Source organism: Somniosus microcephalus, chromosome 6 (assembly GCF_052327205.1).
Source record: "Somniosus microcephalus isolate GS21.2 chromosome 6, FLI_Smic_1.0, whole genome shotgun sequence".
NCBI lineage: Eukaryota > Metazoa > Chordata > Chondrichthyes > Squaliformes > Somniosidae > Somniosus > Somniosus microcephalus.
In genome coordinates, this window is record NC_140992.1 from 67,582,606 (window position 1) to 67,607,454 (window position 24,849).

At 49.0% G+C, this 24,849-nt stretch overlaps 1 protein-coding gene across 2 annotated transcripts in view; it reads left to right on the top strand.

Annotated features, from left to right (window-relative positions):
• lekr1 (Leucine-, glutamate- and lysine-rich protein 1) overlaps positions 1-24,849 on the top strand; it is a 310,901-nt gene that overhangs the window by 193,194 nt on the left and 92,858 nt on the right. For both annotated transcript variants that reach the window (XM_085990355.1, XM_085990356.1), the window contains exons 8-9: positions 18,390-18,467; positions 18,559-18,756. In XM_085990355.1, coding sequence (XP_085846481.1) covers positions 18,390-18,467; positions 18,559-18,756 — 276 coding nt within the window. The remainder of the gene's footprint in view (positions 1-18,389; positions 18,468-18,558; positions 18,757-24,849) is intronic.

Sequence of the window (24,849 nt, forward strand, 5' to 3'; positions counted from 1 at the left end):
TCCCTTTATAAGCTTGTTTTAGTCAGTTGCTGTATGCTTTGCTAATCCTGCACCATATGAGAATGTCCTTACATGGCTGTCTTACATTTCATTTGTTGACCTGGTGACATCAGTTGCATAGGTTTCCTTAAAATGTACCGAAACAAGAAGAAAGCAAAGTGACATTTTTGCACAGCCTATTTGCAACAATGCTGCATCCACTTGAGAAGTTGTGGGCTGTTTGACATCAACTCATGGATGAGCCAGAACTTTCTGAAGCTCTTCCTTAGCAAGACCAAAGTTCCCACCAGGAACTTCCATCCCCCTTCCTAGATTCCTGCTAAAATTAAACACAATAGCCTTAGGCCTAGAAATTCAGTTGTTTGCGCCAGCCGCTAGCACCTTAGGAGGAGGAGAAGTGGGGCGCTAAGCGGATAGCGCCCGGGCGCGGCGCGAAGTGTGCCTCTTGCGAAATTCAGTTAAGATTTAGCGGCGGCGCAAAGCCTTTGCGCGCGCTCAGCTGCGCGTGCAGATCCTGACGTCATTTCATGGTGCAATGCCCTTTGTGCGCCCCGAACCGGAAATTCAGTGGCGCCGGCCTATTGTGCGCCTGGCGCCCCCCGCGACTGGTTGATACGCTTATCAATTACTTCATAAAAGGTGATGAGTCGATGAAGAGATGATGAGTCGAAAGAAGAGATGAATAAGGCTTTTATTAGCTAAGAAGAGACCATGCTTCTTCGTGAGTGACTGAACAAGTCTGAACGAAACCCACACAGTGGTGGGTGGAGTCAGCTGAGGCATGCCTCCATACACAGCGCCACCCAGAGGTGGCAATATACAATACAGTGGTTTACCACATTCACCCCTTGTTTAATGTGAAGTCCGGCAGGGTGAAGGGTACTACAAGTTAAGTCTATCAGGAGGCCTTGTCTGACGTCCTGATCGTCGTGGTGGCAGCGGTGGTGTTGCAGCATCCGACGTCGGGTCTGGTGTCTGGGTGGTTGGCGAAGATTCCTGGGGCTTTGGCATGCCGTCTGCAGGGGTTGGGTTGGGAGGGGTGGTGGGGGATAACAGTGGTAAGGGGGATAACGGTGGTAAGGGGGATAACGGTGGTAATTCAGGGGTACCCGAGGGTGCGAGATCTCGTATGGAGACCGTGTCCTCCCGCCCGTCTGGGTATGTCACCCAGGCATACTGGGGGTTGGCGTGTAGGAGGTGCACCCGCTCGACCAGGGGGTCCGTTTTATGCGTCCTCACGTGCCTCCGCAGTAGGACGGGCCCAGGAGAAGTCAACCATGCCGGTAGCGAGGTTCCCGATGTAGACTTCCGGGGGAAAATGAACATTTTCTCATGAGGGGTCGCATTAGTGGCAGTACAAAGCAGTGACCGAATGGAGTGGAGTGCTGCAGGGAGGACCTCCTGCCAGCGGGAGGTCGGAAGGCCCTTAGATTTTAGTGCTAAGAGGACTGCCTTCCAAACCGTCGCGTTCTCCCTTTCCACCTGGCCGTTCCCCCGGGGGTTGTAACTGGTGGTCCTGCTCGTGGCGATACCTCTTGTTAGCAGGTACTGCCGAAGTTCGTCGCTCATGAACGATGAGCCCCTGTCGCTATGTATATAGCTGGGGAACCCGAACAGAGCGAAGATGTCATTCAGACACTTGATGACCGTGGTACTGGTCATGTCTGGGCAAGGGATGGCAAAGGGGAAACGGGAGTACTCATCAACTATGTTGAGGAAGTACACATTGCGGTCAGCGGAGGGGAGGGGCCCTTTAAAATCGACGCTCAGGCGTTCGAAGGGGCGGGTGGCCTTGATCAGGCTTGCTCTGTCCGGCCTATAGAAGTGCGGTTTGCACTCGGCGCAGATTTGGCAGCTCTTGGTCATGGTCCTGACCTCCTCGATGGAGTAGGGCAGGTTACGGGATTTGATAAAATGGAAAAACCTGGTGACCCCCGGGTGGCAGAGGTCATTGTGGAGGGACTGCAGCCTATCACTCTGCGCGTTGGCGCATGTACCACGTGATAGGGCATCTGGGGGCTCATTGAGTTTCCCTGGCCGATACAAGATATCATAATTGTAGGTGGAGAGTTCGATTCTCCACCTCAAGATCTTGTCGTTCTTGATTTTACCCCTCTGCTTATTATTAAACATAAAAGCTACTGAACGCTGGTCAGTGAGCAGGGTAAATCGTTTCCCGGCCAGGTAATGCCTCCAGTGACGCACCGCTTCTACAATAGCCTGGGCCTCCTTTTCGACGGAGGAGTGTCTCGTCTCGGGGCCCTGGAGGGTCCTTGAGAAAAAGGCCACGGGTCTGCCCGCCTGGTTAAGGGTCGCGGCTAGGGCGAAGTCGGAGGCATCGCTCTCCACTTGGAAGGGGATGGACTCATCCACCGCGTGCATTGCGGCCTTCGCGATATCGTTCTTGATAAGAGTGAAGGCTGCACACGCCTCTGGTGTCAGGGGGAAGGAGGTGGCTTTGATGAGGGGCCTGGCTTTGTCTGCATAGAGGGGCACCCACTGGGCGTAGTAGGAGAAAAACCCCAGGCATCTCTTCAGTGCTTTTTGGCAGTGGGGAAGGGGTAGCTCCATTAGGGGGCGCATTCTGTCGGGGTCGGGCCCGATGACTCCGTTCTCCACCACGCAGCCGAGGATGGCCAGGCGCTTGGTGTGAAACATACATTTTTCCTTATTGTACGTTAGGTTCAGCCGTTGGGCCGTACGGAGGAAATTTGCTAGATTAACGTCGTGGTCCTGCTGGTCGTGGCCGCAGATGGTGACGTTATCCAAATAGGGGAAGGTTGCCCGCAGCGCGTTCTGGTCAACCATTCGGTCCATCTCCCTTTGGAAGACCGAAACCCCGTTGGTGACGCCGAAGGGGACCCTAAGGAAGTGGTAGAGGCGGCCGTTTGCCTCGAAGGCAGTATACTGGCGGTCCTCATGGCGGATGGGCAGCTGGTGGTACGCTGACTTAAGGTCGATGGTGGAGAATACTTTGTATTGCGCAATCTGATTGACCATATCAGATATGCGAGGGAGGGGGTACGCGTCCAGCTGGGTGTACCGGTTTATGGTTTGGCTGTAGTCGATTACCATGCGGCGTTTTGCAGTGGTTTTAACGACTACAACCTGGGCTCGCCAGGGGCTAGTGCTACCTTCGATAATGCCCTCCTTCAAGAGCCGCTCCACCTCAGAGCTGATAAAAGCTCTGTCCCCGGCACTGTACCGCCTGCTTTTGGTAGCGATGGGTTTACAGTCGCGGGTGAGGTTAGCGAACAGGGGAGGGGGGGGGACTTTTAATGTGGAAAGGCTGCAGGTGGTTTGCAGCGGGCGATTTAAAAGTTGTTGGTTGCAGACTGTGAGTGGGGGGAGGGGTCCACCGTATGCTAGTGTGACACTCTTAAGGTGGCACTGAAAATCCAACCCTAGCAGGACGGCAGCGCAAAGACGGGGCAGGACTAGCAGTTTAAATTTTTGATATTCAGTGCCCCCTACTGACAGGGTCACCACACAGTAGCCGCTGATGTCCATTGACTGGGACTTGGACGCCATAGAAATGCGATGGTGCGTTGGCAGAATCGTGAGGGAGTGGCTACGTACCGTGTCGGGGTGGACGAAACTCTCTGTGCTCCCGCTGTCGATCAGGCAACTGGTGGCGCGGCCGTTTACCGCGATATCCATCATGGAGCTGGATAGATGGTGAGGGAGGGCTTGATCCAGCGTCACGGAGGCCAGTATGTGGCTTAGTGAGTCACTATAGTCATCCGCCGAGACGGTGGTCGGTTCCGGTGACGAAATGGCGGTTGAGTGCGTTGGATACGATGGCGGCGGATGCCATGCGGCCGGGGGTACACAAAATGGTGGATAAGATGGCTGCTCCCACGGCCCGCACGCTGCGCTGCTGGCTGGCTTCCCCTTGCAGGCGTTAGCGTAATGGCCTTTCTTCCCGCAGCCCGAGCAGGTAGCTGTCTTAGCTGGGCAGTGCGCTCTGGGATGTTTTAACTGGCCACAGAAATAGCATTTTTGGGCCTGGTTACTGGGCATCGCAGCAGTTCTTACCGGAGGCTGCTGTCTCGGTTGGGTCGCTGCAGCGGTTGGTGCCGGGGGCGGCGGTCCCGTGTCCCACGGTTTCGATTGCCATGTCTCGGCGCCGTTACGGGGGTATGCCTCGAGGTTTCGGTGGGCCTCCTCTAACGAGAGCGCAAGGGCAATGGCCGTCTTCAGGTCGGGTTCCTTGCTTTCTAGCAGTCTCTGCCGGGTGTGGTCTGACTGGAGGCCCCTGACGAAGGCATCACAGGCGAGTCCCTGCGCGTGCTCCACAGCCGTTACCGCTTTACAATCGCAGTCTCTGCAGAGTGCCAGTAGCGCCCGTGCAAATGCCCCTACCGATTCTCCCGGTTGCTGCCTGCGGGATCCCAAGAGGTGTCGGGCGTAAATTGTGTTCACTGGGCGCGTATATTGCCCTTTTAGTAGCTCGAGGGCCGCCACGTACGTATTAGAGTCCCGGATTAGCATATATACTTGATGGCTCACCTGGGCGGTCAAAATTTTCAGTTTGTGATCCTCCTCTGTAACCTGTGAGATTGCGAGGAAGGATTCAAAGCAGCTCAGCCAGTGTTCAAACTTGGCTGATGCACCCACATCTTGAGGGTCGAGGTCCAGACGTGGTGGTCTGAGGGCTCTCAGCAATGTCTGCTGTATCCGTTGCTGTTGTTGCTCCTCAGGTGTCGCCATTTAACTTTTAGCTAATAAAATTGATACGCTTATCAATTACTTCATAAAAGGTGATGAGTCGATGAAGAGATGATGAGTCGAAAGAAGAGATGAATAAGGCTTTTATTAGCTAAGAAGAGACCATGCTTCTTCGTGAGTGACTGAACAAGTCTGAACGAAACCCACACAGTGGTGGGTGGAGTCAGCTGAGGCATGCCTCCATACACAGCGCCACCCAGAGGTGGCAATATACAATACAGTGGTTTACCACACTGGTATAGGGGAACAGTTCCCAGTCGCTGCGGGGGGGCGCTAACTAAAGGGGACTCCTCCTGCAGTATAAATGGCAGCCATTTTGCTCCACTCCTTCTTTGTGAGAGACGGATATTTGGAGAGAGACAAAGGTAGAGAGCTTTCTGGTTTGGTTCAACACTCGCACAGATACTTGTGGCTTCAGGCCAGAGCTTTGCACTTGTATTTAACTTTCAGTGTCATAGCATTGATTGGAAACTTATAATGGGGGCTGCAATGGGTGGAAACGTTGGCTTACTGCATTGCATTCAAAGGGCTCAGAGACGCCGTGAGAGAGTGCCAGTCATGGCCAGATGGAGAAGGGCCAACAGGCGTCGGCAAAGGAGGCCTTACCCACCCAGGGTATACCGCCAGCAGTTCTCATATCTGAACATGTCTGAGGAGCAGTGTGTTCGGAGGCTGCGATTCAGAAGGGAGGTGGTCACTGAGATCTGCCACCTGCTTCGCAGAGATCTGCAGCCACAGCTGAGGAGCAGGACGTCTCTGTCGGTGGCAGTGAAGGTGACGGTGGCTCTCAACTTCTATGCCACCGGCTCCTTCCAATCCGCTACTGGGGACATTTCCAACATCTCCCAGTTCGCGGTACATTGCTGCATCCGCCAGGTGACCAATGCCCTTTTCAGAAGGAGACGTCAGTTCATCTCCTTCCCCATGACCCTGGACAAGCAGCAAGAGCGTGCAATGGGCTTTGCAGCATTAGCGGGCTTCCCCATGGTGCAGGGCACCATTGACTTCACGCATGTGGCTTTGCGGGCACCTCTAGAGAATGCCGAGGATTACCGCAACCGGAAGGGCTACCATTTGCTCAACGTGCAGTTGGTGTATGACCACAGGCAGCTCATCCTAGCTGTCAATGCCCGCTTTCCAGGTAGCAGCCACGATGCCTTCATCTTGCACCAGACTTCTGTGGCAGACATGTTCGAGGCCCAGCCTCACCCACGAGGATGGCTTCTCGGGGACAAAGGCTATCCTTTGTGCACCTGGCTGATGACCCCGCTCCGTGCGCCCAGCACCCCTGCTGAAGAGCGATACAGTGACAGCCATCAAGCAACCAGGAACATCAGGAGCAAACAATCGGCGTGCTGAAGCAACGGTTCCGCTCTGGATCGTTAAAGGAGAGCCCTACAGTACTCGCCTGAGCGAGTCTCCCATTTCGTTGTCGTGTGCTGCATGCTGTACAACCTGGCTATTCGCAGGACTCAGCCACTGCCAGCAGACATTGGAGGACCACCAGAGGAGGAGGAGGAGCACCAGCACGGGAAGGAGGCAGAAAGTGCAAGGGCCGCCTGTCGGCGGCTTATTGCAAGTCGGTTCTAGGCCCCCTCTCAGGGAATGGCTTGTGCCAATGACAGAAGATGAATGTAGCCGCTCCACAAGCCCTCAGCCGATCAAGGCAACCAAGACTTCCAAAAGCAAACATGGACAGTGCGATTTAAGAATTTTTTTTACTGTGAGACCTGTGAGACCTCTGTGTCCTTCCCACATGACAAACTAATGGAGAGAAACCCCCCCAAAAAACACAAATACACCAGTCTCAGCCTTTATATATAAAACAAATACACCAGTCTCGGCCTTTATATATAAAACAAATACACCAGTCTCGGCCTCTATATATAAAACAAATACACCAGTCTCGGCCTCTATATATAAAACAAATACACCAGTCTCGGCCCCTATATATAAAACAAATACACCAGTCTCGGCCTTTATATATAAAACAAATACACCAGTCTCGGCCTCGATATATAAAACAAATACACCAGTCTCGGCCTCTATATATAAAACAAATACACCAGTCTCGGCCTCTATATATAAAACAAATACACCAGTCTCGGCCTCTATATATAAAACAAATACACCAGTCTCGGCCCCTATATATAAAACAAATACACCAGTCTCGGCCTTTATATATAAAACAAATACACCAGTCTCGGCCTCGATATATAAAACAAATACACCAGTCTCGGCCTCTATATATAAAACAAATACACCAGTCTCGGCCTCTGTATATAAAACAAATACACCAGTCTCGGCCTCTATATATAAAACAAATACACCAGTCTCGGCCTCTGTATATAAAACAAATACACCAGTCTCGGCCTCTGTATATAAAACAAATACACCAGTCTCGGCCTCTGTATATAAAACAAATACACCAGTCTCGGCCTCTGTATATAAAACAAATACACCAGTCTCGGCCTCTGTATATAAAACAAATACACCAGTCTCGGCCTCTGTATATAAAACAAATACACGAGTCTCGGCCTCTGTATATAAAACAAATACACCAGTCTCGGCCTCTGTATATAAAACAAATACACCAGTCTCGGCCTCTATATATAAAACAAATACACCAGTCTCGGCCTTTATATATAAAACAAATACACCAGTCTTGGCCTCTATATATAAAACAAATTTCACCAGTCTCGGCCTCTATATATAAAACAAATACACCAGTCTCGGCCTCTATATATAAAACAAATACACCAGTCTCGGCCTCTATATATAAAACAAATACACCAGTCTCGGCCTCTATATATAAAACAAATACACCAGTCTCGGCCCCTATATATAAAACAAATACACCAGTCTCGGCCTTTATATATAAAACAAATACACCAGTCTCGGCCTCGATATATAAAACAAATACACCAGTCTCGGCCTCTATATATAAAACAAATACACCAGTCTCGGCCTCTATATATAAAACAAATACACCAGTCTCGGCCTCTATATATAAAACAAATACACCAGTCTCGGCCTCTGTATATAAAACAAATACACCAGTCTCGGCCTCTGTATATAAAACAAATACACCAGTCTCGGCCTCTGTATATAAAACAAATACACCAGTCTCGGCCTCTGTATATAAAACAAATACACCAGTCTCGGCCTCTGTATATAAAACAAATACACCAGTCTCGGCCTCTGTATATAAAACAAATACACCAGTCTCGGCCTCTGTATATAAAACAAATACACGAGTCTCGGCCTCTGTATATAAAACAAATACACCAGTCTCGGCCTCTGTATATAAAACAAATACACCAGTCTCGGCCTCTATATATAAAACAAATACACCAGTCTCGGCCTTTATATATAAAACAAATACAGCAGTCTCGGCCTCTATATATAAAACAAATTTCACCAGTCTCGGCCTCTATATATAAAACAAATACACCAGTCTCGGCCTCTATATATAAAACAAATACACCAGTCTCGGCCTCTATATATAAAACAAATACACCAGTCTCGGCCTCTATCTATAAAACAAATACACCAGTCTCGACCTCTATATATAAAACAGCACATTTGGCCACACCTTCTACTTTTTCCCCTGCGAGGGTGATCCGTCTCGCTTCCGTGACTGGCCCCTTCCCACCCTGCAGCTCCTCCTCAATGGGACCCCAGTGGCTGCAGCAAGGCTGGGGGAAGGCTGCTGAGGGTCAGATGGTGAGACGGCAGATGCCCTTGGGGGTCGGCCTGGACCAGCTCTGGGCCTCGAGGGGCCGGCTGCTGACTGCTCCAACTCTGCTTGGGCGGCAGCAGTCTGTCCTACGGCTGGTGGCAGCTGCAGTGGAGGAGTGACAGTGTTGGCTGCAGGAATGCTGCCAACCTGACAGAGCACAGGCACTCCCTGGTCAGCTGATACAGTGGCACTTGCACGGGCCAGCACTGCAGCATACGCAGCAATCTGCTGAAGCACAGACTGCTGGGCTGCTGCGGCGCGGCGAGTGCCCCGGCGATGCCTGGCTGATCCTGCGAGTGTGGCAGCAGTTAGTGCCCGTGTGGCCCTGGTCTGTGTCTGCATGACAGCAGCCAGTGAATGCACGGCACGACTGAGCACTTGGCTAGAAGCCGCCTGTGATGCAGCGTAGTCCTGCTAACTCCTAGCCTGTGCTGCCGCGAAGTCCTGCAGACTCCTGGCCTGTGCTGCACTGATTTGTTGCAGACTCCTGGCATGTGCTGCCCCGAATTCCTGCACACTCCTTGCCAGTGACTCTATGGAGTCAGGCATCCTTGCCACTGCAGCCATGAGCTCAGTGTGCCTGCGCTCAGCTTGGGCGCCCATTTCCGCTAGGAGCCGCACCTCCTCTGCGCTCACCATAGCAGGACTGGAGGCCGCACTCACCCTCCAGGGAGAAGGCCGTGTGCTTCCCCACCCCTCCCGCGTTGCTGCAGCCCGCAGGGCCCCGGAACTTCACTCTCCTCCGACCCTTCCCCCCTGCTCCCCTCCAGGGAAGACATGTCACCATCATGGCCATGGGCTGCCTCGGCTGAGGGTGTCCCTGATGGGCCGGCTTCTTCTTCCTCCTCCTCTATGTCGGACTCCGACACAGTGCCAGCTTGAGGGGCTGCCTCCTCACCTGGCGATTCACCATCTGAAAGCAGGGAGGCACAAGAGTTGCTTTAGAGTGAGGACAGGGCGACAGCGAGGGAGGCATGAGTGCTGCTATGCACTGCATTGGTTCGAGAGTGGCAAAGAATGCTGGTGTGAGGCGCAAGTGGAAAGAGAGAGGTCAAAAAGTTGATGACCTTACCATTGGTGCCCAGAACAGGGTCGGCATCTCCAGTGGCGACGGGGCCAATCAGCCGGCCTGCCATGATCCGCTCCACTCGCTGCTCTAGGTCGCTGAGCTGTTTCAGGTCAGGACGGCCTCCCCCGGTCTGTCGCTGCTGTCTTCTGTTATGCGCCAGCTTGCCCTGCAAGAGAAAGGACGGCCCCTAAGTACAATGTGAAGCCCTGATCTTGCCTGCACTGCCTCCCATGGTTGAATAGCCCTGACAGTGTGAAGCCCTGATCTTGCCTGCACTGCCTCCCATGGTCGAATAGCCCTGACAGTGTTTAAAGTCCTGAATGTGCAAGTGCTTTTCATGACAGTCTCTTAGCTGCTGCATGAGGGCTGGGCATTAGGGCTTACAGGTCCCTTTGGCCATAAAGTGAGGTGCACATGCAGGGATGAGGAGGATACTGGAAACGGTACTCACCCTGACAACCTGAGTGAGGTCGTTGAATTTTTTCCGGCTTTGGGTTGGAGTCCTGCCAACCACGCTGTTGGATGTGACCCTGTTTGCCACCTCCCTCCAGGCTTTCCGCTATTCGGCGGGCAGCGGCCTCCTGCCACCCTCAGGGAAGAGGACACGGCGCCTGCGCTCCACTGCGCCAACCAGCACCCTCAGGTCACCCTCGCCGAAGCGCTGCGCTCTCTCCCTGGCCTTCTCCATTCTCCTGTGCGTGGAGCAGTTCCAGCAGCAGTGTTCAGGCCTTGCTTTAGGGCTGCAGTGTGCAGGGCGTGGCAGCCAAACAATTCCACCCTCCCCCTTTAAGAGCTGACCGGCACCTGACTGTCTGCCCTCAATGAGCAACTCGCCGCACATGCACTGCGCCCGCCCTCGGTGTTAGCACCTAATGAGAGTCGCGCATCGCCTGCTTTAGCGCAGCAGCAACCTCTTGGGGCGTTGCAACTGAATATCGGCGAAGGTGGCGCTAAGTTGCGCCGGGCGCAAAATTTACGAACGCCCGGTTGTAGCGCCTCAAACGTGGCTATACTGAATTTCTAGTCCTTAGTCTCTTGCGAACCCTGAGCTGAGCTTCAAATCCCACGTCCAGTCTATCACCAATATTGCCTACCTACACCCCTAACTCATTCCAACGCTGCTGGAACCCTCATTCATGCCTTTGTCAACTCCAGATTTGACTTTTCCTGCTTGCTGTCCTCCTGATCTTCAACTTACATCAACTCATCCAAAACCTGTCCCACATAACGTCCTCCTTGCCTAGCATCTTGTCATTGCCACCATCCACTGGCTTCCTGTTGCTCAGTGTATTTACTTCAAAATCTTTCTTCTCTATAAATCTCTTCATGGTGCAATTCTCCCTATCTCTGAAACCTCCTCCAACCCTGCTTATACTCTCTGCTAATCGAACTCTGGTCTTCTGTGCATTTCCCCCTCCACTCTATCATCCACCTTGCTCCCACATTCTGGAATTCTCACTAAGCCCTCTTCAACCATACTTTTGGCATCTCCCCTAATTTCCTTCCAACTGGGGAGAAAGCAGGGACAGGGTACTGAATTTGGATGATCAGCCATGATCGCAATGAATGGCGGAGCAGGCTCGAGGGGCCGAATGGCCTACTCCTGCTCCTATCTTCTATGTTTCTGCTAAGGTCTTATTCCCAATTGTGAAACACTATTGTGCCTCAAGGGGTTTTATACCCTTAACTATATAACAATTAAGAAGGACTCCGGGGTGGAGAGTTTAGTTAACGGCCATTTTATTTACAATGTGCTTCTTCACTCAATGCACTACATTTCCCATAGTGCATTGCAAATCACCACTACGGTATCCCATGTGGGACAATTCTAATGCACATTCAAAATACACAACATATTTCCTCCCCCTTAAAATAGAATGTCCACAAAACAGAATAACTGAAAATGACTATAACTTTGGAAGAGAGGGTAGACTGCCTCTACATTCCGCTAACCCTGGGGATTATTCTGCCCCATGCACACAGGTTAGCACTAACTGTAACTAAGGCGCTCTGGAGGCTGCCTTTCTCTTTGGGGGTAACGCTTAGTCTCAGGAGCAGGCTCTGGCTGGCTCTCCCGTGACCCTGCAGGCGTGGCTTCCTCCCTCGATGGCACAAGAGTGGATGGTGCCACCATCTCAGGGTCGGACGACCAGTCCCTGCTGGAGCCCCCAGCAGGTCCTTGATCCTGTTTCTTGGGTTACCTGTGGCGACTGTCTTGGCAGTAACTGGTCTACATGCCGTCTCCATGTTCGGTCGTCTCCGGTGCGGACTCGGTATGAAACGGGTCCGTCTTTTGAATGACCGTAGCCGGGACCCACCGCTCCGGGGTGGTGTAGTTACGCGCGAGGACTTTGCCCCCCACCACAAAGTGTCGTTCTTTGGACCTCTGAGCTCGTCTGCTGACTTGATCCTGCTGATTGGCGTGCACCGCTGCTTCTGTGGACGTTGGCCTCAGCAGGTCAAGGCGTGTCCGTAGCTGCCTTCCCATGAGTAGGTAAGCAGGAGATGCTCCAGTCGTAGCATGAGGCGTGTTTCGGTATTTCAGCAAGAAAGCATTCAGGCGCTGCTTTAGAGGAGCATCACTTCTTGCTGCTTTCAACGCGCGTTTCAGCGTTCTGACAAATCTCTCCACCAATCCATTCGTGGATGGATGATAAGGCGTGGAGAACGTGTGCTGGATTCCATTGCTCTTGAGGAACTCCTCCATCTCCTGGGATGTGAACTGTGTTCCATTGTCGGTTACGATCTGCTCCGGCAGACCAAATCGCCCGAACATCTCTCTCAGAGTCTCGATGGTTTTCTCCGTAGTGGTGGTGGACATTACTGCAACCTCCGGCCATTTGGAATGGGAGTCCACCGCGACCAGGAACATCGCTCCTTCCACTGGTCCCGCGAAGTCCAGATGGATCCGTTGCCACGGTGTCGCCGGCCATTCCCATGGATGCAGTGGCGCTGCTCCTGGCGTATCCCTGGTTGTCTCGCATGATGGGCATGATTTTGCTTCAACTTCAATTTCATGATCCAGACCAGGCCACCAGAAGTAGCTTCGTGCCAGCTCCTTCATCCAGACAATACCACAATGTCCTGAGTGCAGCTCATTGAAGACATGTTTCCACAGCTTTGGTGGTATGATCACTCGCATGCCCCAAAGGAGGCATCCTGACGTGACAGACAACTCCTTCCCTCTTGACAGGTAAGGTAGGAGCTCAGGTGGTGCGTCTGACACCCGTGATCCGTCTCCTCACATCTCCCGATCCAGCACCTTGGATAGCGTAGGGTCCAGTCTGGTCTCTTTCTTGACCTGCCGGGCCGTGACAGGGGCATTGCTCACCATGTCAAAGTAGAAAATCTTCTGCTCACAGCGTTCAGAGGGCACAGGCAGCGGAAGTCTTGACAATCTGTCCGCATTGCCATGTGCTGCTGACCTCCGGTATTTGATGTTGTAATTGTGAGCGCTTAACATCAGCGCCCAGCACTGCATCCTGCACGCTGCCAGGGAGGGTATTCCTGTGTGTGGACCAAAGATCGATGTCAGAGGACGATGATCCGTCAGCAAGGTGAATTTCCTTCCGAACAAGTAGTGATGGAACATTTTGATTCCAAAGATGATGCCCAAAGCCTCTTTTTCGATCTGCGGGTATTTCACCTCCGCCTTGCTCAGGGACCTTGACGCGAATGCAATCGGCTTCTTTTCGCCTGAGGGAAAGATGTGGGACACGACCGCGCCGACGCCATAAGGCGACGCGTCACAGGCCAGCTGAATTTGCAACGACGAGTCAAAGTGCGTCAACACTCTGGGGTCAGTCAAAGCTGCTTTGGCTTTCTTGAATGCAGCTTCGCACTCCTTCGTCCACGCCCAGGCCTTGCCCTGACACAGCAACTCATGTAATGGCTTCAACAGTGATGCCAGCTGTGGAATAAACTTTCCGTAATAGTTCAGGAGACCTAAGAATGACCGCAGCTGGCCGACATTTGTAGGTGCAGGAGCGTCGGCAATGGCTTTCACTTTCGACGGTGCTGTGTGTAGGCCGTCCGCGTCGATGACATGGCCTAGGTACTCCACTGATAGCTTGAAAAATTCGCATTTGTCCTTGCGAACGCGTAAGCCATATTCTTCAAGTCTTCCCAGTGTCTTCGTCAGGTTCTGCAGATGCTCGTTGTCGTCCTTTCCTGTGACAATGATATCGTCGAGATAACATTGTACCCCTGGAATGCTGCTTAAGATCTGGTCCATAGCCCGCTGAAACAATGTTGGTGCTGACGTTATACCAAAGGGTAGGCGGCAGTACCTGTAGAGGCCCTTGTGGGTGGTGATGGTGAGGTACTTCTGTGAGTCCTCTTCTACATGCATCTGCAAGTAGGCTTGGCATAGATCAATCTTGCTAAATTTCTGACCGCCTGCTAGACCCGCGAAAGGATCTTCAATGATGGGGAGGGGGTACTGTTCAGCTGAGAGCACAGGATTCACTGTTACTTTGAAATCTCCGCATAAGCGAACCACCCCGTCACTCTTCATCACTGGTACCACGGGCGTGGCCCACTCACTGTGCGAAACCGGCACCAGGACCCCTATCTTGACCAGACGCTCCAGGTCAGCCTCCACCTTTGGTCTGAGGGCGTAGGGAACGTTCCTGGCCTTCAGGAATCGTGGCTGGCTGTCAGGCTTCACCTTGAGTTTGACCGTAATCCCCTTCATGCTCCCCAATTCTCCGTCAAAGACAGCCGCATGCTTTGTCAACACTGCCGCTAGCCCCGCCTCTTCGACTGACACCGCATTCACTTTTTTCCAATCCAGATGAATTTTCTCCAACCATGGCCTGCCCATCAGGGATGGATAGTCACCCTTGACCACGTAAACTGGCAGCATCACAGTTTGTCCATTAAGCTCCACCTTGACCTCTGTCTTACCCAGCATTGGGACTGTTTCCCCAGTGCAGGTCTTTAAGATGAGCTTGGCCAGCGTCAGTGATAGGTGGTTCAGTTTTTCTTTGAATAGCTTCTCTGAAATCAAGGAGACAGCGGCCCCCGTATCCAGCTCCATTTTGACCGGTATTCCCTCTAGTAGTGGAGTGACTCCATAGCCTGATGAGCCTCCATTCACCGTTAACACATGGAGATTCAGCTCCCCATCAGAGTCTGTGTCACTGTCTTCCTGTTCTTGTTTCACCATGTGTAGGTTTTTCTTTTTAGAACGCCAATTGGATGTGTTTCCTTGTTTGTTTTTGTGTGTTTCTGTGTAGGATTGTTTGCTTTGCCCTTTACACACACGTTCAATGTGTCCTTTCTTTTCACATTTCCGACAGGTCAGGTCTTTACACCAGCAGTCAGATGGCTGATGACCTGACCTTCCACATCTGTAACACTCTCTGGCGCCCCTTGCATGCTTATCCGGTGTAGCTGCTACCCTGTGCACTCTTGTTGCAGCCCCCAACAGCTGTGCATCTTTAGCTGCTAGCTCCATAGACACAGCGAGCTCCTCTGCTGATTTAAGCGTCAGTTTGTCAGTCGTGAGCAAACGCTTCTGTGTTACTTCACATCTTAATCCACACACAAACCTATCACGGACAGTGTCATTTAGAGTTTCACCAAACTCACAATGCTCAGTTAGCTTCTTTAGCACTGCAACATATTCGGCTATGGACTCATCCTCCCCTTGGTTTCGTTTGTGAAACCTGAACCTCTCGGCAATCAGCAGTGGCTTGGGTGCGAAATGTGTTTCCAAAACTTCCACAATCTGATCATATGTCTTAGCGCCAGGCTTATCCGGGTGCATCAAACTCCGTAACAAGCCAAATGTTTTTGCTCCGATCACACTGAGGAACGTCGCCACTTTCACGTCATCTTTAATGCCATTTGCAGTCACGAAAAATCCGAAACGCTCTGTATAAGCACTCCATTGCTCCGCCGTTTCATCAAAATGGTCCAAACGCTCTGGTTAGCATAGCCATTTTGTTATCTTTTTTTTTCTTTACAGTCCTTTTCCTCCACTTTAAAAAAATTTTTTACAGTCCTTTTCCTCCACTTCGTTTCACTGTATCGTTACTCTCCCCCTTATTTGTGTAACACACGAACCGCCACCTTTACGAGGCGATTGCATCAGCACTAAACTGCAGGCGCGCCATTAAGAAAAGACAGGAACTTCTTACTTTAAACATCGCCGATTCCAGTGCAAAGTGATGCACAAGTCCGTCGTCCTCGTCGCCAGTTTTATTGTGTCTCAAGGGGTTTTATACCCTTACCTATATAACAATTAAGAAGGACTCCGGGGTGGAGAGTTTAGTTAACGGCCATTTTATTTACAATGTGCTTCTTCACTCAATGCACTACATTTCCCATAGTGCATTGCAAATCACCACTATGGTATCCCATGTGGGACAATTCTAATACACATTCAAAATACACAACAAACACTTCGAATATTTTGCTGCATAAAAGAAATGTAAATTGCTGTGGTTGTTATAGTGAACTACATAGGATCCCACTATCATTTGTAGAGTTTACTCTGAGATCATAACAACCCTTTGAAAGTTAATGAAAATTGCAATTTACGTATTTTATAAAGATGATTATACCATAGTTGCCGACATGTTTCCATTACTGAAAATTAAATTTAATCTACTTACTGTCTAAAATCTGCATCACTTATCAGCAGCCTGTGCTAGTGGCTGGATTTCCTGGAGTTCTGCCCTGCATTCAAACATTGCAGTCATGATTTATGATGTAATCAACCCTCCTCCCCCCATCCAACTTAATTACAATCTTGTAACCCGCTGCTTTTTGTTCTTCTGTAACATGAAGCGAAGTAAATCCCAAGATCACTGCAAGTCAGATCTTGTGGTACATATGTGGGCGAGTACTGCCTGTGTTTCAAGTCTAAATATGAACAACCTTATTTCTGCTTGTAGAATACTTTATATAATAAGAAATTCTTAGATTTGTATATACATTAAAGAATAACAGGCCATAGATTATATTACAAAGCAATAAGACATACTGGGGTTAATATAACATTAGTAAACTGCTCAAGTTTCACTTTTTAGGAAGAAAGAAGAAAAAGATGCACATGCTGAAAATCTGAAATTAAAACAGAAAATGCTAGAAACACACAGTTCTGTCAACATTTGAAAAGAGAAAAGGCAAATTAACAGTTAGTTACTTCAGCTGCTTGATGAGACAAATAATGCGAACTTCGCCGGCTGTAGCAACACTGTCCATCAGTGCTTGCTTCCCGCATTATGGGCGCTTAAGCCTGAGGCCTACCAAGTGTCCCATGCAGATAGCCTGCAGAACATAACCCAGAAGTGTGCTGGGCTCATTAAAAGCCTGATTCCAGTGCAAAAGAGACATTGTACTCATAATTTACTGTCTGAACAGAACGCTGTAGGCTAAAATGGGTGCTGCAAGGGAGATCTCTTTCTTTCAGATGGGTCCTTGCTCTTAAAAGTGCTTTAGCATATCTGATTGCAAGCCACTGTTTCTCTACACCAGTCATACAGTCCCCGCCCAATTTTCCAAGTAACACCAGAAAATCAGTGTAACTCGGGCAGAAAATTCAGCCTTATTAAAAAGAATCGCCACAAAATGCTGGCCGATTTGCACCTTTAGCTTTGCAAAAATGGCATCTCGCACTTAATGTCCCCACGATTTTCATTAAGTTGCTACATTTGCACATTAATTGCATATTAAACTCGCCAGAGAAAGTTAAGTCCAGTAATTATCAGCATTTAACCCTTTCAACAACATGATCATTGTTAAAGACTACCAACAACCTTTTCACCCACTCTAATTCACCCTCCGTCCTCTGTTTATTTCTCAATCCTTTGAGTAAAAAGATACACTGTTTGTCCTGTTGTTCACCAAAGTCCCAGATGCCCTGTTGCCCTTGCCGCACCATTATCAGCTCACACTTCCAGCAACTTTATGGATAAAAATTTTTTAAACCTAAATGTGCAATTGTAAGTCTAACTAATGGGCCATGCTACGAGATACCACACGCCAGCAAAATCTAGCCCATTATGTGTTCCATTGTTGATATACACTTTATTTAATATATAAATAGAATGCATGACAAACTGTTGGACATGAATACTTTTATTTACACATTCTGTTCTGAAAATAACGTTATGCTGCCTCACTAATTGCTCTGCCGTGACTAGCTTCCTTGTGACATTTTAAAGGAGTTCAAGTACCTTCAACTGATGCTGTTCCTATTAAAAGAAAATCAAGATTAATTTGTTTATATCGACAACCTATGACATTATCATTCAGTATTTGCCCAACGTTCTTCATGCTGTAAGTCAACACTTTAGCTCTGCGCTGTTTATTATTAGTTAGAACTGTTCTGCAAGTATGGTGTAACAACAACAACTTGCATTTATATAGCATCTTTAACGTAGTAAAACATCCCAAGGTGCTTCACAGGAGCGTAATCAGACAAGAATGTACACCAAGCCACATAAGGAGACATTAGGACAGGTGGCCAAACATTTGGTTAAAGAGGTAAGTTTTAAGTAGCATCTTAAAGGAGGAGAGAGAGGTGGAGAGGCAAAGAATTTTGAAAGTGAGTTCCAGACCTTAGGGCCGAGACAGCTGAAGACACAGCTGCCAATGGTGGGGCAAAGGAAGTGGGGGATGCACAGGAGGCCAGAATTGGAGGAAAGCAGAGTTCTCGGTGAGTTATGCCAGGTTTGCAACTCTCATTCCTGTACGGGATTGCCGTCTGCTCCCTCTGGCTTCCCACTGGCAGTTAAAATCAGCCCTTCTAGTCTCTGATTTTGGGTTAGGTGCTTATTTAAAAAAGAATGGATGATGCCAAATTTAATCATCATTGCTTTTATATCCACGCAGGAATAAATCAAAGGAAGCAGCAGATCTTCTCTCAAGGGTAACAAAACTGGAGTGTGCACGTGAAGAATTGAAATCCAGGTAAGTGATAGGTTTTCATTTGCTGTTGTGCAATACCAGTAATGTACCCAGAAGATAATTTCAACTACTGGTATTCTTTATATTATCACAGCAAAGAAATAAAAGAAAAAGAGGAAGAATGGCTGCATTGTGAACAAAAGTGTAAAAGTTTAGAAGAACAGCTAGAAGCGAAAGTCCGTAAGGAGTCAGAAATACAAAACCGATCTTCACACTCACTAAATGAACTTCTGACTCTAAAAACTGCCCTAAGTCAAGCAGAAGAGAAGCTAGCAGCATTAAAACAGGAAAGGTAAAAGTCAGGTGACGTTGCTGTTACATAAGAACATTTGAAATGAAAAAAGAACATTAAGACAATGGCAAGTCTCTCTTCCCATGCAAATCACCTCAACTATGGTGTCACCCCATCTCCCCTAGGATCTCTGTTATCTTGCCCATGGGATTCTAACATCTATCCATTTTTCTATCCATCCATCTATCTATGATAACTTGCAACGGTTGCATATATCGCATGCCATCATACATTTTCTTTAGCACACTTTCTGTAACACATATCCTGTAACACAATTCTTTTTATGCTTTTGTGTAACTCTCATGTGTTGCTCTTAATCAAAGTCAAATTTATTTAAATTGATTAATTTATAAATGTATACTACAAACCTCTCACAGTTGATTGGTTTATATATAAATGTGATCTGCTTCAAACAAAATTCCTCTAACTGATTGGATGACATGCACATTTATTCTTTGGGATTCAATCATATATTAATGTGTTAGAAGAGCAGAAGACAGAAGCCAAGTGCACTAATCAATTGCTAAAAAAAAATCCAAATCCTTTTGTTTGCCATTTTTTTCTCAGAAACTATAATTTATCATGTTCAAATAAGGTATAAAACAAACGAACTAATTGACATGAATCTTGTCATTCATGTGGAAATGACTTATGAAATGATACTGGGCGGCCTGCTGGTGGCGCTGTCCAGGGAGAGTATAAATACTCGGGCATGGGCCCAGCTTGCTCAGGACATTCTTTAACAGGAACTAATGAAGGACATAACTAGATCTCCATGTTGAAAAACAATTGATTAACGCCTTGTTTAATACTTAGACCAAGTGCCTAGTAGTTTTCTTACATCACTAATTACAATGACATGATTAGGGAGCAAATGGAAGAAAATATGTCATATAACATATTTTGCACTTGACATCACTACTGGCGGGAATCCTTGGAAGTGGCATCAGTAGTAGGGAGCTCCCTGCCTGATTTCCTTTTACAGTTGCCAGTTTAACATCGGTAGAAAATCAGCCCTATAATGTTATGAGCCTTTCACAACCTCAGCATGTCCCAAAACACATTACAGCTAATGGAGTATTTGAAATGTAGTCACTTTTTTTTTATTCATTGATGGGATGTGGGCGTCGCTGGCTAGGCCTGCAGTTAGTGCCCATCCCTAATTGCCCTTGAGAAGATGGTGGTGAGCCGCCTTCTTGAACCGCTGCAGTCCATATGGTGTAGGTACACCCACAATGCTGTTAGGAAGGGAGTTCCAGGATTTTGGCCCAGCGACAGTGAAGGAACGGCGATACAGGTCCAAATCAGGATGGTGTGTGGCTTGGAGGGGAACTTGCAGGTGGTGATGTTCCCATGCGTCTGCTGCCCTTGTCCTTCTAAGTGGTAGAGGTCGCGGGTTTGGAAGGTGCTGTTGAAGGAGCTTTGGCGAGTTGCTGCAGTGTATCTTGTAGATGGTACACATTGCAGCCACAGTGCGCCGGTGGTGGAGGGAGTGAATGTTGAAGGTGGTGGATGAAGTGCCAATCAAGCGGACTGCTTTATCCTGAATGGTGTCGAGCTTCTTGAGTGTTGTTGGAGCTGCACTCATCCAGGCAAGTGGAGAGTATTCCATCACACTCCTGACTTGTGCCTTGTAGATGGTGGAAAGGCTTTGGGGAGTCAGGAGGTGAGACACTCGCCGCAGAATTCCCAGCCTCTGGCCTGCTCTTGTAGCCACAGTATTTATATGGCTGGTCCAGTTCAGTTTCTGATCAATGTTAACCCCCAGGATGTTGATAGTGGGGGATTCAGCGATGGTAATGCCATTGAATGTCAAGGGGAGATGGTTAGAGTCTCGCTTGTTGGAGATGGTCATTGCCTGGCACTTGTGTGGTGCGAATGTTACTTGCCACTTGTCAGCCCAAGTCTGAATGTTGTCCAGGTCTTGCTGCATATGGACACGAACTGCGTCAGTATCTGACAAGTCTCGAATGGTGCTGAACAGTGTGCAATCATCAGCAAACATCCCCACTTCTGACCTTATGATGGAGGGAAGGTCATTGATGAAACAACTGAAGATGGTTGGGCCTAGGACACTGCCCTGAGGAACTCCTGCAGTGATGTCATGTGATTGAGATGAATGACCTCCAACAACCACAGCCAACTTCCTTTGTGCTAGGTATGATTCCAACCAATGGAGAGTTTTCCCCTTGATTCCCATTGACTTCAGTTTTGCTAGGGCTCCTTGATGCCACACTCGATCAAATGCTGCCTTGATGTCAAGGGCAGTCACTCTCACCTCACCTCACCTCGAGTTCAGCTCTTTTGTCCATGTTTGGACCAAGGCTGTAATGAGGTCAGGAGCTGAGTGGCCCTGGCAGAACCCAAACTGGGCGTCAGTTAGCAGGTTATTGCTGAGTAAGTGCCACTTGATAGCACTGTCGACGACACCTTCCATCACTTTGCTGATGATTGAGAGTAGACTGATGGGATGGTAATTGGCCGGGTCGGATTTGTCCTGCTTTTTGTAGACAGGACATACTTGGGCAATTTTCCACATTGCCGGGTAGATGCCAGTGTTGTAGCTGTACTGGAACAGCTTGGCAATGCGGCAGCCAATTTGCACGCAGCATGGTCCCACAAACAGCAATGTGATAATGATTTTTTAAAATTCATTCATGGGATGTGGGCATCGCTGGCAACGCCTGCATTTATTGCCCATCTCTAATTGCCCTCGAGACGGTGGTGATCAGCCGCCACCTTGAACCGCTGCAGTGCGTGAGGTGAAGATACTCCCACAGTGCTGATAGGGAGGGAGTTCCAGGATTTTGACCCAGTAACGATGAAGGAACGGCGATATATTTCCAAGTCAGGAGGGTGTGTGACTTGGAGGGGAACTTGGATGTGGTGGTGTTCTCATATGTCTGCTGCCCTTGTCCTTCTAGGTGGTAGAGGTCGCGGGTTTAGGAGGTGCTGTCGAAGAAGCCTTGGTGAGTTGCTGCAGCCTTGTAGATGGTGCACCTTGTAGATGGTACACACTGCAGCCACGGTGCACCGGTGGTGGAGGGAGTGAATGTTTAAGGTGGTGGATGGGGTGTCAATCAAGTGGGCTGCTTTGTCCTGGATGGTATCGAGCTTTTTTAGTATTGTTGGAGCTGCTCTCATCCAGGCAAGTGTAGAGTATTCCATCACACTCCTGATTTCTGCCTTGTAGATGGTGGAAAGGCTTTGGGGAGTCAGGAGGTGAGTCACTCGCCATACTAGAGAGGGCACAGAGGAGAGTTATGAGGATGTTGCCAGGACAGGACTAGCTATGAAGTAAGATTGGATAGGCTGTGGTTGTTTTCTTTGGAACAGAGGAGGCTGAGGGGAGATTTAATTGAGATGTATAAAATTATGAGGGGCCTGGATAGAGTGGCTAGGAAGGACTTATTCCCTTATCAGAGAGGTCAATAACCAGGGGGCATATATTTAAAGTAATTGGTAGAAGGATTAGAGGGGTGTTGAGGATAATTTTTCTCACCCAGTGGGTGGTGGGGGTCTGGAACTCACTGCCTGGTAGAGGAAGAAACCCTCATTGCATTTAAAAAGTACTTGGATGTGCACTTGACATGCCGTAACCTACAAGGCTACGGACCAAGAGCTGGAAAGTGGGATTAGGCTGGATAGCTCTTTTTCAGCCGGCACACAAACAAAGGGCCAAATGGCCTTGTTCTGTGCTGTAAATGCCTATGATTCTTCTATGAATACCCAGCCTCTGACCTGCTCTTGTAGCCACAGTATTTATACGTCTGGTCCAGTTAAGTTTCTGGTCAATAGTGACCCCCCAGGAAGTTGATGGTGGGGGATTCGGTAATGGTAACCCTGTTGAATGTCAAGGGGAGGAGGCTAGACTCTCTTTAATTGGAGACAGTCATTGCCTGGCACTTGTGTGGCACGAATGTTACTTACCACTTATCAGCCCAAGCCTGAATGTTGTCCAGGTCTTACTGCATGCGGGCATGGACTGCTTCGTTATCTGAGGAGTTGCGAATGGAACTGAACACTGCAATCATCAATGAACATTCCCACTTCTGATGTTATGATGGAGGGAAGGTCATTGATGAAGCAGCTGAAGATGGGTGGGCCCAGGACACTGCCCTGAGAAACTCCTGCAGCGATGTCCTGGGGCTGAGATGATTGGCCTCCAACAACCACAACCATCTTTCTTTGTGCTAGGTATGACTCCAGCCAGTAGAGAGTTTTCCCCCTGATTCCCATTGACTTCAATTTTACTAAGGCTCCTTGATGCCACACTTGGTCAAATGCTGCCTTGATGTCAAGGGCAGTCACTCTCACCTCAGCTCTAGAATTCAGCTCTTTTGTCCATGTTTGGACCAAGGCTGTAATGAGGTCGGGAGCTGAGTGATCCTGGCAGAACCCAAACTGAGCATCGTTGAGCAGGTTATTGGCGAGTACGTGCTGCCTAATAGAACAGTTGACGACATCTTCTATCACTTTGCTGATGATTTGAGAGTAGGCTAATGGGGCAATAAATGGCTGGATTGAATTTGTCCTGTGTTTTGTGGACAGGACATAACTGGTCAATTCTCCACTTTGTTGGGTAGATGCCAGTGTTGTAGCTGTACTGGAACAGCTTGGCTAGAGGTGCGGCTAGTTCTGAAGCATAAGTCTAATAATGTATGATAATCTGCTTTTAGGTGTTGGTTGAGGGATAAATATTTACCAGGACAACGGGGAGAAATCCGTGTCTTCTTCGAAATAGTGCCATAGGATTCTTTTACACCCACCCGAGAGGGCAGACGGGGCCTTGATTTAACATCTCATCCAAAAGATAGCACCCCAGACAGTGCAGTATTCCCTCAGTAGTCAGCACCCAAAAACAAAAAAGAAGCATCAGACAGCAGCATTATCAGATCAATTTTCAAACACTTCCTCCATATTTAATATTTAATTTTAAAACAGCGCCAGAAGGTGTCAAACTCAGCAAACTAGCAGCAGCAGGAGACTTTTTAAAGTAATTTCCTCTTGTTAAATTTCAAGAAACACTTTTCCAGTGAAGGAAAATTAATTGAGAAATGCTCAAAATGAAAATCTTGCTAACAAGCAGTGAGTATCTTAATGACAGCTAATCGCAAGGTGTGAACAGCTGCCTGGACTGCCCGAAATAGCCGGCCCACTCAATACTTTATATGCGCCGCCTTTATAATTGACGTCTATGGACCATTTGCCTGATATAGGTGGCTGTCCGGGATAAACGGGGATGCTGTAAGTGATGGGGACTGTAGGGCGGGTCACATCACATTCTCTGTGGGCCGAGCTACTCCACATGCAGCCATCCCCATACTCCCAGTGCTGAAAACCACCATCGATTGTTCTAGGACCGCAGAACTCATTGTGCTTACAGACCTTGGGACTCCACTACTCCGATGCTATCAAACCTCAATCCCCTTTCCTAGTAGTCCCAGACCCAACCCTCCGAGTACCAGACCCCCATGGACCTCTGCCCAATGCGTGCATGGCCTAGGACCTGCTGCTTCTGGCTCTTAGACCCCCCCCACCTTATACTCCAGAGCTAGACACTACCCCTCTCAGTGCTGTCACACCATATGACCCTTAGCCAGCCCCCAGTTCTAACAGACCCCCATACCTCCCAGTACTGTAGCTAGACCCAGGTGTTCCCCTTTGCAACCAGACCCCCCATCCCCCCTTCAATTCTGACTCACCTGAGACTGAGGGCTGGATTTTCTGGGGGGTCAGTGGGCGCGATCGGTGGCCAATCGAGGCAAGGCCCAGTCGAGGCAGCCGGGAGCAGCAGCGGGTGTCGAGTCGGAGCAGCGAGGCGAGGCAGCCTAAACAGGCTCCACAGGCAACATTCCAAGGGGAGGTCAGAATTCAAAAGTGACATCACAGCCAAGCTGGTAGGTGATTGGCTGGTTGGTGAGTACTTTTCCTTCCCTTTTAAACCTTTATAAGTTGGTAAGTTCAATTAAATAGAGGTGTGATATTCATCATCTAGAATCGGGGCAGAGGGTATTTAAAAATAATAATAAATTTAATTAATTACATAGAATGGGAGAGCAGGTGATGTATTACTGCTGCAATATGTGGGAG